Raw genomic sequence first — 13,938 nt, 5'->3', positions numbered from 1 at the left:
TTCTGCACAACTCAAGGTCACTAAAATTTTTCCTGTGCTTGCTTCTAGACGTTTTATAATATTAGCCCTTACATTTAGCTCTGTGGTCCATTTTGATTTAATTTTGTATATGGCCTCAGGAAAGGGTTTAGGTTCATTTTGTTTTGCATATGGTTCTCCAGTTGTTCCAGAACCATTTGTTGAAAAAGATTATCCTTTCTCTGTTGAATTGCCTTGTCATCTCTGTAAAAAATAGGTTGGTTGGGTTATTTCTGGAAGTACTTCGGTTCTATTTTTCTGTTTGTCTGTCTTACTGCTAGTACCACTATTGGCACTGCTATAGCTTCTCTATTATTGTAGCTTACTAATTACTATAGCTTCATAAGTCTTGAAGCCAAATTGTCTAAGTCCTCCAATTTTACTCTTCTTTCCCACAGTTGTTTTGGCTATTCTAGGTTCTTTTGAATTTCTATACGAATTCTAGAATCAGCTTGTTGGATGCTGTAAAAAGCCCGCTTGGTTTCTGATTGGGACTGAATTGAATTTATAGATGTATTTGGAAAGAATTGACTTTTTTTTCTTTCTTTTTTTTGACAATAGTCTCTCTCTTTTTTTTTTAATTTATCTTTATAGTTGAAAGTATTACAGATGTCCCTTTTTTTCCCCCGTTGACCCCCTCCACCTTGCTCCCACACGCTCCCCAGGCTTTCACCCTATTTTTGCCTGTGTCCATGGGTTAGGCATATATGCATATAACTACTTTGGTTAATCTCTTCCCACCCCCCCATCCCCCTTCCCTCTTCCCTCTGAGATACAACAGTCTATTGCATGCTTCAATGTCTCTGGGTCTATTTTGTTTGTCAGACTATTTTGTTCATTAGCTTCTTCTTAAAGAAGACCCTTCAACATTTCATGTAATACTGGTTTGGTGGGGAACTCCTTTAGCTTTTCTTTGTCTGTGAAGCTCTTTATCTGACCTTCAATTCTAAATGATAGCTTTGCTGGATAGAGTAATCTTGGTTGTAGGTTCTTACTTTTCATCACTTTAAATATTTCTTCCCACTCCCTCTGGCCTGCAAAGTTTCTGTTGAGAAATCAGCTGACAGTCATATGGGTGCTCCCTTGTAGGTAACTAACTGCTTTTCTCTTGCTGCTTTTAAGATTCTCTCTTTGTCTTTAACCTTTGGCATTTTAATTATGATGTGTTTTGCTGTGGGCCTCTTTAGGCCCCTCTTGTTTGGGACTCTCTGTGCTTCCTGGACTTGTAAGTCTATTTCTTTCCCCAGGTAGGGGAAGTTTTCTGTCATTATTTTTTCAAATAGGTTTTCAATTTCTTGCCCTCTTTTTCCTTTTGGCACCCTCATAATGTGAATGTTGGACCACTTGAAGTCATCCCAGAGACATCTTACTATCATCATATTTCTGGATTCTTTTTTCTTTCTGTTCTTCTGGTTGGGTGTTTTTTGTTTCCTCATATTCCAAATTTCTGACTTGATTCTCAGCATCTTCTACTCTACTGTTGATTCCCTGTAAATTATTCTTCATTTCGGTTTGTGTAGCCTTCATTTCTGATTGGTACTTTATTATGTCATTGATGATCTCACTAGTTTCCGTAATAGTATTACTAAGATCCTTGAGCATCCTTATAACCATTATTTTGAACTCTGTATCTAGTAGCTTGCTTGGCTCCATTTCATTTAGTGCTTTTTCATATTTCTTCTGTTCTTTCCTTTGTGACATGTTTCTTTGCCTCCGCATTTTGGCTGCTTCCAGGTGTTTGTTTCTATGTATTAGGTAAAGCTGCTATGTCTCCTGGAATTGGTGGAGTGGCTTTGTGTAGTAGGTGCCCTATAGGGTCCAGTGGCTCAGCCTCCCCAGTCACCTGAGCTGGGCCTTCTAGGGGCTCCTCTGTGTGTGCTGTGTGCACTATCCTGTTGTAGTTGAACCTTAGTTGCTATTGGCATCACTGGGACGAAATGACCCCCAGGCCAATCAGCTGTGAGGACCAGCTGCAGCTATAGCTAGAGAGCTGGTGTGCTGGAGACAGCCCTATGGAGCAGGATTTACTTCAGTGGAGCTTTGGTGTTCAACAAGTCCACCCCTTGAGTGTGTCACCTGTGGATGTGGTAGGGTTGTAATCCAGCGTGGTTGAAGCTTACCACCAGGTGCACTGTCTCTGGGGCATCCTGGGAGGTGCAAAGTCAGCCTTTGCCAGTGCCTTGCCCCAGGGCCACCCAGCATGAGCTACACAGCAAACTGTAGGTGGCTGCTACTTGTGTTAGGATTGGAGGTGTCCAGGAGAGGCCAAGCTATGAACCAATGCAGGCTGCCACTAGTTCCAGGCATGGGGCTACTGATCAAGAGGTATTGGGCATGCTGAGGCCAGCTGCTGCTTGTTTGAGAGATTTTAGGAAAGTCCCAAGCATGAGGCTAGAGAAGCCACTTGCATAGAAAAGCCACTGAAAATGAGTTGAATGAGCTTGCAAGCAGAGAGGGCCAGAGTCTCCAGGAATCACCAGGGCGGGGGCAAAAGGTGGGAGTCAGGTGCTGGAGATTCAAATATGGTGCCTGCCTGCCTGCCGGCTCTGTTGGGGGAGGGCTTGTCAAAGGAGCAATGGCTTCTGCCAGTTCTTCTGTCTGGGAGAAAGCTGCCCCTCCAGCTCTTTCCTTGATTCCAGACAAGTTAGTTCCTCCCTGAATGTCCCAGGTTCCTTTCAAGCTGCTGCCCAGCACTGGAGCTCAGAGGGAGCATGTTTGAGTAAGTCTGTGCGCCTGCCCTTTAAGAGCTGCTGCCTGGGACTCTTGCAGCCTCCAAGTCACTCAGCCAGAATCCCCGCTGGTTTTTAGAGCCTGAAGCTGTGGGGACTTCTCTTCCCAGCACTGGAACCGTGGGCTGGGGAGCCGGATGTGGGGCTGGGTCCCCTCGCTCCTCCGGGAAACTTGCACCACTGAGATATTCTTCCCAGTTTTAAACTGTGGCACCGGGTGTGGAACCGCAGCTGCATCTCTGAGATTCAGCCCAGATTCTGCCCCACATCTCCGCCCCTTCTACCAGTCTCGATGTGCTTCTTCGGTTCCCTAGTTGCAGGACTTCTGTTCAGCTAGATTCCAGGAGGTTCTGAATGATGGTTGTTCTGTATTTTAGTTGTAATTTTGATGTGATTGTGAGAGGCCGAGGGTACCACTGTTACCTACGCCGCTATCTTCTTGTCACTCAAGAGTTAACATTTTAACAATATTGAGTTTTCAGATCCATGAACGGTATATTTTTCCATGTACTTAGGTCTTCTTTAATTTCTTTCAAAAGTATTTTATAGTTTTCTAGTGTACAAATTTTACACATATTTTGTCAAATTTATCCCTACAAATTTTATATGTCTATATTATTTTATTTTTATTTATTATTTTATTTTTGTTTAAAATATTACAGATGTCCTATATTATTTTAAATAGTATTATCTTTAAATTTTAATTTCCAATAGTTATTTGCTAGTACATAAAAATACAATGGGCTTTTGTATATTAATCTTGTATCCCATAATCTTGCTAAACTTAGTTATTAGTTCTAGTAGCTTTTTTGTAGATTATGTAAACTTTTCTACATAGATAATAATGTCACCTGTGAAAAAATATACTTCTGCTTTTTCCTTTTCACTATAGGTGCCTTTTATTTATTCTTGTCTTAGTGCAATGACTAGAACCCACAGTACAGTGTTGAATAGAAGTAATCAGAGTGGATATCTTCGCCTTTTTCTTGATCTCAGGAAGAGAACATATTGTCTTTCACTATTGAGGATGATGTTAGCTGTAGGTTTTTCAAATATGCTCTTTTATCAGGTTGAGGAAGTTACCTCTATTCCTAGTTTTTATCAGGAATAGATGTTGAATTTGTCAAATGTTTTTTCTCCAGCTATTGAGGTGATCATATGCTTTTTCTTTTTTAGTTTGTTAATCTGTTGAATTACATTGATTTTTAAATTATAGTTGACATACATTATATTAGTTTCATGTATACAACATAGTGATTCTACAATATTATCGATTATATTTCCTGTGCTATACATTACATCCCTGTGACTTATTTAAAGTCACATTGGTGGTTACATTGATTTTTGATAGTTAAACAAATCTAGCATTTCTGGAATTAAACCTCACTTAGTCATGATGTGTTATCATTTTTATATATCACTAGACTCAATTTGCTAAAAATTCTGTTAAGAATCTTGGCATGTTTGTTTATGTGGAATATTAGTTTTAGTTTTCTTATACTTTCTTTGTCTGATTATATTTTTCTTTTGATATCAAGGTACTTTTCTACTTTCTTCTTTCATCCTTGTGAGAAGCCTTCAAGACATCCTTGTGTCTTACAATCAGATTCTGCCCCACCCACATTTAAACTTCTTTCACGGATCTCCATTATATGGTGCTGGGATCCAGCCCCAGCGTTCCAGGGGTCCCCAAAGGTGTGGACAGTATCGGCAAAGGATGAAGGACACGGAGACAGCGTTCAGAGCATCAGGACAATCATCTTCTCTTCTTTATTGCCTTGTTACAACTGTATTTATACTATTTGATCTTATTGCTGGTTAAACAACATGACATCATGCTTTGTCCCGGTTTCTGTTTTGGCCTTTCACAGTTAATGATATACCTTCTTACCTGACCTTTGCTAAAGAATTTACATCTGTTTAGGTATGTTAATTTTTAGTCTTACCTATTGTTTATATTTCTATAGGCTATTCTACAGGTTAATCTCTAGTTTGTTATTTATATCCTGAAGTTACTATTTTATTGCTCTACCATATAGCTAAAAGGAGAATAACTAAGCTAGTCTTTCTTATGTGAAGGTTATGCAAGTCCTAAGTAAGGATTATGTAGCTTGCGCGTGATTGTTTTTTGGCTATGGTGATCGACCGCCTGTCTGGCACCTAGCCTTAGTCTTTCTGTTTACATTCCCTGCAGCAGTCCGTCCTCATTGTAATATTCTGTGTATAAGGATTCAGGTGTAGATTGAAATAATCTCTTTCCTAGACTGCTCTTTCCTTGTGGGGATTCCCAGAGTTTTCCATTAATATTAACATCCCCCAGTAATACATTCCTTAGTGGGAACTCACTGGTGGACTCCCTGTGGATTGCCCTGTGCCAGCGAATCAGCAGGGGCCTGGACCAAAGCCTTTTCCCCGGTGGGGAACTTCCTGTGGTAGAGGGCCTAACAAGTCCTAAACTTTCTGCTGACAGTCTGAGTTCCTCATAAGCGGCACATGATATTTTTGCAATGCTTGGGGCTTTTACTGAATCGTCTTTTCCAGTCCCATCCGACTCCCCTTGCTAGGGAAAAGTTTTCAGCTAGGGCAATGCCCTTTTCTGGTGTAGTGACTCGGGTAAGGACACAGAGAGTCAGGAAGGGGAACAAGCATGGGAAGAGGGATATGCCATACACCAAGTCCCATGGAGCATTGGCTGTGCAAATGTCTCCTCCTTGAAGGACTGTGTCAAGCAGCAAGGATGGAACAGCTTCTGGCAATATGGCCCCATCAATTGTTTGTCTCTGTTCCCCAAAATTGAAGCTATAGGGTCTTTGTTTTCTAGTTGTTTGCACTGGTACAAAGAAAAACAGTATCTGTGTTTGAGCTTATATTTAATGACCTTGCTAAATTCACTTGTTAATGCTAACAACTTATCTGTAGATCCTTTAAGATTTTGTGTGTACACATGTCTGCAGAGATTGAGTTTCCTTTCCAGTCATTACTTCTTTTATTTTTCTTGCTTTATTTCACTAATTCCTCCAGTACAATGCTGAATAGAAGTAGGCATCCTTGTTTCATTTCTAATCTCAGGAGGAAAGTTTTTGTCATGTCACCGTTAAATTTTGCTTTTTAAAATTTTTTTAAAATGTTTTTATTGATTTTTAGAGAGGAAGGGAGAGGGAAACATTGATGAGAAACATCAACATTGATCAGCTGTCTCCTGAACACCCCCTGCTGGGGATGGAGCTCGCAACCTGGGCATGTGCCCTGACTGAGAATCAAACCAGTGACCTCCTGGTGCATGGGTTGACACTCAATCATTGAACCACACTGGCTGGGCAAATTTTGCTGCCTTTAAAAAAACACACCCTTTACCAAACTAAGGAAGTTCTCTCCTATTTTTAGTTTGCTAAACATTAGTATGGATGCATGTTGAATTATGAATGGGTGTTGAATTTTATGAGATCCCTTTTTCTGTATCTATACAGATCATTATGATTTTTCTCCTTTATTAATTACACTGGCTAAATTATCAATTTTACTGGCATAAAGTTTTTTTCATAATTCCCTTGTCATTTTAATGCTTATAGAATCTGTGGTGAAGTCCATTATATCATTCCTCATTTGAAAATACACGTTTTCCCTTTTTGTTTCTTGATAAGTCTAGGATTTCTTACTGTTAACTTTTTGAAAGAACTTTGATTTTTCTCTATTGCTTGTCCTCCGGAGGACATGAAAACATGTGATGGAGGTAACTCAGAAGTGTTAAGCATAGATAGTAATATGTGTTAAATATAGTTACCAAGTAGGTTAGTAGCTTGTGGAGTACACTAAAGGTAAATAGAATAAATGTAATATGTGATGGAACAAACAAGAGTGTTATTTAAAGATGGAAAGAATGCAAAGACCAAGTCATAAGTTATCCTACCTCTTCAGCCAACAGTTAAATTTTAAATCAGCAACCAATTGGGGACACTCAGTGTTGTTCCACTGAACACAGACAAAACCCATGACTGTGCAAAAGACTAATTGGTGAACTACAGCTTAGGTGAGCAGGGCATTCCATTGGCTCTGGGCACCTTCAGTTTTTTTGGGCCCCTTGTTCAAACCTCGACTCTGGTACTATTAACCAATGAGGCTGATGCAAGAGAGAGACACAGAGACAAGGTGTATGAACAAAGGATTCTGAAAATGTGGTCTTTCACTCAGTTTTCACTCTATCCTAAGTGTGTTAACCCATCTCTTTCTTTTTTTTTTTAATGTTTTAGGTTTTTAAATTGTCATACAACGAGAATTTTATTTTGGTCTGTAAGCCTTTCTATTCTGAGACCTCTGGGATAGCCTGCCTGGTAGTATATTGGAGTTCATCATTGTATCAAGGGAATTTCTCATATTAACAAGTCCCAGAGGATGAGGTGAGAAGGGATCGTAATTTATAGTTTGGAGAGTCTTGCTAAAGAAATAACCAATTATTTCATATTACTGTCTCAAATATTGGGGACCTTGTGCTGATCTGGGTGGTTATAGGTCTAATCAAGGGTCATAGGGCTGATCTTACGGGTCCCAGGGTAGCCTTGAGGATCCTGAGGAACAGGCTGAAGAGGGATCAGAATGAATCTCATTTTAGAGCTTTTAACTAAAGCAATTAAATAACTGGCATAAATAATGGGGAACAGGACTCATGGTTGGCCTACAGGCAAAATAGAGCTGATTTGGGGAAGATATCAGGGATACACTTGTGGTGGGGCCTCTCCCTAAGTGAATATAAATAACAAGAACATGGGAATATGGAAGGAACATTCATTAAGCAGTATCTCCTGAGTGCAGGCTGTTTCCTCCTGTCACTGTGGAGTCCTTGAGGGCAGGTCTTTTTATAGAAACCCCAGTGACCATCTCCTGCCTCCTCCACTCTTAGTTCTCATCTTCTCATCAACACAAGATCCTTTATTACTGAGACCCCGAGACCCCACAGACTCAACTCCACAGATCCTTGTTACTTACCACACCGAGCGCAATTCACTCCCCGGTTCCCACAACAGCTCAGTTTCTCTTTACACTCACATTCTGCCACATTTTGCCATTTGCCTGATTGCTCTTTACTCTGCACCAATCACCCCCATTCACCACTATCATTTCCACGGTGCCTCATATCACTTGCCAATCATTCTGTCCACATCTCCAACATCCACTCTTTATGCCCACTCAAACTCTACTCACTCCCACTCTCCCAGCATTATTCATATTTAAATTTTCTCCAAGAACTCACGCCATTGAATATTCCCATTTCTCCGTAGTCTTCCAGATTCACCCCCACCCTGCCCCTCAATACTCTATTCCCCCATACTTGGTCCTTCATTACTCCCGTCTCTCTCTTCCCCTAATTCCAGTCCATGTATCCACGTCCTGCTGTTTACCCATCACTCCCCTCACCCATTCACCTACATGTGGCCCATCAGGTTGCCATTTGTGTCCCAGGAAGGAGTCCAAGATTAACCTGAAATGGCAAGATCTGACTTGCCCCACCCCACTTCAGAATGACCTTTGATGGCCCCGAAACTCCAGGAATATTCTTTATCAGCAGAAAAATGAAATGTTTCATTTCTAGTGCCCTTGGGCATTCTCTCAGCAGACTGCACAAGGAGCAAGAAAGTCAGCCCCATATTTCCCCTCAAGCTTTCTCCTCCCTGGAAAGGCACTAAATAGTGAGGGGCAAAAGTAGCTTTACACTTGTGAGTACACAAAAGTTTATTCTTGTATTATTATTATTGTAATTTTCATACAAACAACTGTAAACCTACTTTTGCGCCACCCTGTACAACATGTCTGACTTAACATAGCTCATGAAAAGGCAAACCTGTGGCTTATTTATTTACAGAATAACTTAGGGAATAAACAAAGCTCAGGAGGGCACAGTCAGGGTTTCAGGTTTGACTCACCCATCTGTTTTGTTAAATCCAAACACTGACCAGACCCAGGTTTTACATAGCTTGGGTTGCCCAATTCCACCTCAGATGCAGGAGGACCACAAAGATGGTCACTCATGCAGTGAGACTTCTTATTCTGGAGCAGATGTGCTGCCATGTAGTCTTGGCCATGACCATTCAGTCCATGGCTCTCAATCTGTCCCTCACTTTGGAGAATGTCACCAGCAGTAGTGTGACCTGAGAGGGTGAGTTACTCAACTTCTCTGAGGATTTATGCTTTATATCTCGTTAGTAGCATGCACATGCGCACGCACTCACAGACACACACGAAGTAATTTAAGTCGTTTTGTTACGGTATAGGAAGCCACTGGCAGGCTTCAGTACACGGTATTTTCACAAATATAACTGTATACTGAACAAGAAATGTGTGCCAGTCTCAATTATTTTAGGTTTACATAATGGGGTCCCAGCTGACCTGAGAATCACTTTGACACCCCCAGGAAAGTAATACCTGTGTGCTTTTGGAACTGATTGGATATCTATTGTTCTATCTGATCATTCCATTTTTTCACTCTAAAAAATTAAAACTCCATATTGAGCATATCTCTATTAAATGTTATGAAATCCTGTATCTAGAGTATGACTTCATTATAATAGTAATAGAACAAACTATGCTTTTAAAGTTTTATTCACTTATTGATAAGGTAGTACATCCACATAGTACAATTTTCAAAAGTTACGAAAGAATATACAGTTGTCTCCCTCCCAATTCCATAACCCCAGCTACCCACTTCCCCTTCTCTTTCCCAGAGGTAACCATGGTTCCCAGCTTCTTGTGTATTTTTCCAGAGACAGTTTACACATATACACTAAATTATGTACTTACCACATGTTCTCTTTTTTATATACAAGTTGTAGCACATTATACTCACTATCTTGCACCTTGTTTTTTCCACCTAACTATGTATGTTGGAGGTCATCCCACATCACTACATAAATGGTGTCCAAGTTCTCTTTATACATTTTAGTCAACCTAGGAGTTTGCTCTATCAGTGTACCAGGATTTCAGGAACCAGACCCCTGGTGGTGTCATTTTGACAGCTTCCAACCTTTTGTTTTCAAAACACTGCATCAATGAATACCTCTGTGGGTTCATCATTTTATACATGCATGAGTATATGCATTCCTAGGAGTGGAATGGCTGGAAAAGCCATGTACGTTTGTGGTTTTGGTTACTTTGGAATCACTCTTTAAATAAGAGTTTTTCCTGGACTTGATGTTTGCTGGCAGTTCATGTTGGGGGGAAAAACCAGGGCCACATTTAAGGCTGATCAGAGGTTCTCTTACAACTGGGATTTTTTTTCCATTTGATAGTTCATTCAGACTTGACTTCTCTGGAGTCAGTAAATAGGGGCAGCTGTAGGGCTCATCACAAGGAACACTCCCTTCTCTCACCCCAGCCGCCACCAATTGCTCCTCTAATTAGTATAGACTAGTTTTGGCTAAATATGGTTTATCTGAGCAAGTCCTTGCCAAATGAGTCTAGGAAACATCCTACCTCCCACCTACCCATGCCATGGGTTACTGATGTTGTGTTTGTATATGGTGTTGCACTCAGGGTATATCCAAAACCTCAGCTAAGAGTCGAGTGCTGTCTCACACCTGCAGCCTTGAGCATTCTCTCTCCTGTGAGATCTCCCACATCTGCCTATGGCAGCCCTCTCATCAGGGTTTCAGCTGTCTCCTAATTTTGTCAGATACAGAGATTACATTTCTGCTTCATCTCCCTGTAGCTTTTGGGTAAAGACTTAAATGAAAAGAAAAAAGGCTGACTTTATCTCCTACATTTGAGCCAGAAGTCAGAGCATACTTTAAAAATGTTAACAAAACTTTCCTTCAGGGAACATAACAGACACTATTGATTTACTCTCTAATGTGCAATGAGCTTTGGCTTCCGGGTGTGGCCTTTCCCATGGGCTTTCTTTCCTGTATGTGTTCTCTGATGTACAATAAGGTTTGATTTTTGAGTAAAGGCTTTCCCACATTCTGTACACTTATAGGGTTTCTCTCCAGTATGAGTTCTTTGGTGTACAGTGAAGGTTGATTTTTCTCTAAAGGCTTTGCCACACTCAGTGCATGCATAGGGTTTCTCTCCTGTGTGTGTTCGCTGATGTATTATGAGCTGTGACTTCTGGCTAAAAGCTTTCCAACATACAGGACATTCATAGGGTTTCTCTCCTGTGTGAATTCTCTGATGTATAATGAGCTTTGACTTTTCTCTGAACGCTTTGCCACATTCATTACACTTATAGGGTTTTTCTTCTGTATGAGTTCTTTGATGTATAATGAGATATGATTTCTGAGAAAATGCTTTTTCACATTCATTGCATTCATAGGGCTTCTCTCCTGTATGACCTCTCTGGTGTAACATGAGATAGGATTTCTGAGAGAATGCTTTCTCACATTCATTACATTCAAAGGGTTTCTCTCCGGAATGAGTTCTCTGATGTACACCAAGATTTGACTTTTGGGTGAAGGTTTTCCCACACACATCACATTCATAGGGTTTCTCTCCTGTGTGAGTTCTCTGATGCACAATGAGAGTTGACTTCTCATTGAAAGACTTCCCACATTCAGTACATTTATGAGGTTTCTCTCCCGTATGAGTCCTCTGATGTATAATGAGAGTTGACTTATCACTGAAAGTTTTCTTACACTCATTACATTCATGGGGTTTCTTTCCTGTATGAGTACTATGGTGTATAATTAGATCAAGCTTCTGTATGAAAGATTCCCCACATTTAGTGCATTCATAAGTTTTCTCTCCTGTGTGGGTTTTCTGGTGGACGATGAGGTTTGACTTCTGAGTGAAGGCTTTTCCACATTCATTACATTCATAAGGTTTCTCTCCTGTATGTGTCCTGTAATGTATGATGACAGTTGACTTTTCTCTGAAGGCTTTTCCACATTCTGGACACTCAAAGGGCCGCTCTCCTGTATGAGTTCTCAGGTGTATAATGAGCTGAGATTTTTGGCTAAAGGCTTTTCCACATTCAGTACATCCAAAAGGTTTCTCTCCTGTATGAGTTCTCCAATGTACAATGAGGTGGGACTTCTTGCTGAAGGTTTTCTTACATGCAGTACACTCAAAGGGTTTCTCTCCATTTTTAATTCTCTGATGTAGACTAAGACCTTTCTTTCGCCTTAGGTTCTTCCCACACTCTTTATATCCATAGGTTTTCACTCCAGGAGTTGTTTTCTCATATTCAGTGTGGAATAATAATTTTGCACATCCATTATCATGTTTCTTTCCTACAGAGCTTCTACTAAATAAATCTAAATTATCTACCATATTATTTCCAAATGACTCATGTTTATAGGGTCTTTGTATTGAAGCAACTAGGTTTGTACTCATATAAAGTGTGCTTCCAAATTTATTATAGTTATGGTCACTCTTGATGAGAATTGTTTTTTTGTCAGAGAATCCAACTTGCATCAACAAACATTTATCTTCGTCATCCTGGTGCTGCCTCTCAATCTGTTCATCAACTTGGCAGGTTTCTAGAAAGAAGTAGAATAAACCATTTTTATACTTTGATACTATGGAATGGACCTTCTTTAGAAATGTCCTGCCATATGAAAGCTGATACTATTATCTCATTTTTATCAGAGTTCTTGGAGATAGAAACTTGACCACCAAATCCTATTCTTTTGCTAAACTACCACCTGCTAGCTTTTTTATTACCAAGAACAATCTTACCCTGACATCTAATTCTTTATCTCTACCTTTAAATTATCTCTTATTTCCATCAACTCTGTTGACATCACCCTTAATTTTCATTTACCATATAAACTCTTAACTGTGCCTGACTTACACTATTTACAACAATCCCAATTTCATTCTCAGTAAATGAAAGATTTAGAATAATTAGCCTTAAAAAAACAAGAAAAACCTAAAGATCTCTGCCTAATCTGAATTCACCTTTGTATCTATCTAAGCTTACACTCACAGTTCTTCACCACCTTCTGCTCCTGTCTATACTATTTCCACTAAAAGCTATGTCTATTAACTCCAAACCCTTCCTCATGTTCCATCACCCACAGAGCCTAGTCCTCCATATTTTTCTATATTCAGAATCTAGATAACTTTCAAGAAGTTGTCTTTTCAAAACTTACCTCTATAAGTAATTTTTATTAACTTCTAAAGCAGTTGTTTATCTGTACCACTCATTCAGACAGCTAAAATTGCAAAATCCTTGCCTTTAATATACATTTCATTAATCACAAGATGAATATCATTCCACATTTTAACATTTCTGAATCCAAATGTACCTTACAATCAATGATATGTCAAAAATTAACAATGGACAGGTGGGAGGTGGGTGGAGGGGGGTAAGGGAGGGAAATAGGGGACATCTGTAATACTCTCAACAGTAAAAAAATTGGTGGGAATTTTTCCTTCATAGTGGTGTGTCTTAAAATCCAATGGTATCTTAAAGTCAATAAAACATGGTAAATACTTTTTGCAGATATACTTAATTTTTATCATCTTTGAAGTTTACCTCTCATCTTTTCCTAAAATTTTATATGAAAATTTTCAAATATGCAGAAGTTGAAAGAAGAGTAACAGTAACTAAACTACTCATATTACCACTTACACTTAATAAGTATAAAATTTATGATAATACTGAGTTTTAAAATGGATCATGCAGCTGTGGTTTCTCTTCCTGTGACATCCTTTCCTTGGATAGCAAAGCATTAGTTCTTAACTAGGAGCGAACATTAGAATCATAGAAAAAGCTTTTACAAAATACATTTGATGGGACCCAACCTCCACCAAGGATCTACTAAATCTGAACCTCCTTAGGTGGTAAGCAGCAGGATAGCACATGTGGCTAGGGTCATGGGCTTCCTATCCCAGGATCAAATCCTGCCTTAGCCTTTCACTTGCTCTGTGAACTTAAGCAAGTTATCTAATCTATTTGTATATTACTTTCTCATGTAGAAAACAGGAATTATAACAGTAACCATCCAAATGTTTATTGAAAGGATTAAATTACTTTTAACAGAGTATGCATAGCACACAGGAAATGCTTTCAAATGTTTACTAGAACAATGACTCTATACTACTATTACTACTATTAAGAGCCACTATGTTACTACTAAAAATAAGAAATATCTCAATATATTTAACATGTTCTTGAATACCAAGTGAAAACAAGGTTAATAAAACTATACATAGTAGGCTAACATTTTTCTAAAGAAGGAAAATATATAAATATGTATTT

At 39.4% G+C, this 13,938-nt stretch overlaps 1 protein-coding gene across 11 annotated transcripts in view; it reads right to left on the bottom strand.

The window, feature by feature from the left end:
- Positions 1-9,325: 9,325 nt before the first annotated feature.
- Positions 9,326-13,938, bottom strand: part of ZNF182 (zinc finger protein 182) — a 35,681-nt gene continuing 31,068 nt past the window's right edge. For all 11 annotated transcript variants that reach the window (XM_081126628.1, XM_081126630.1, XM_081126632.1 and 8 more), the window contains one exon: positions 9,326-12,211. In XM_081126628.1, the coding sequence (XP_080982754.1) occupies positions 10,581-12,146 (1,566 nt within the window). In that variant the 5' untranslated portion in view covers positions 12,147-12,211 and the 3' untranslated portion in view covers positions 9,326-10,580. The remainder of the gene's footprint in view (positions 12,212-13,938) is intronic.

Source organism: Miniopterus schreibersii (genome assembly GCF_964146895.1).
Source record: "Miniopterus schreibersii genome assembly, chromosome: X".
NCBI lineage: Eukaryota > Metazoa > Chordata > Mammalia > Chiroptera > Miniopteridae > Miniopterus > Miniopterus schreibersii.
Note: the sequence above shows the minus strand (reverse complement) of the source record. Positions and strands in the feature narration are given on the sequence as shown.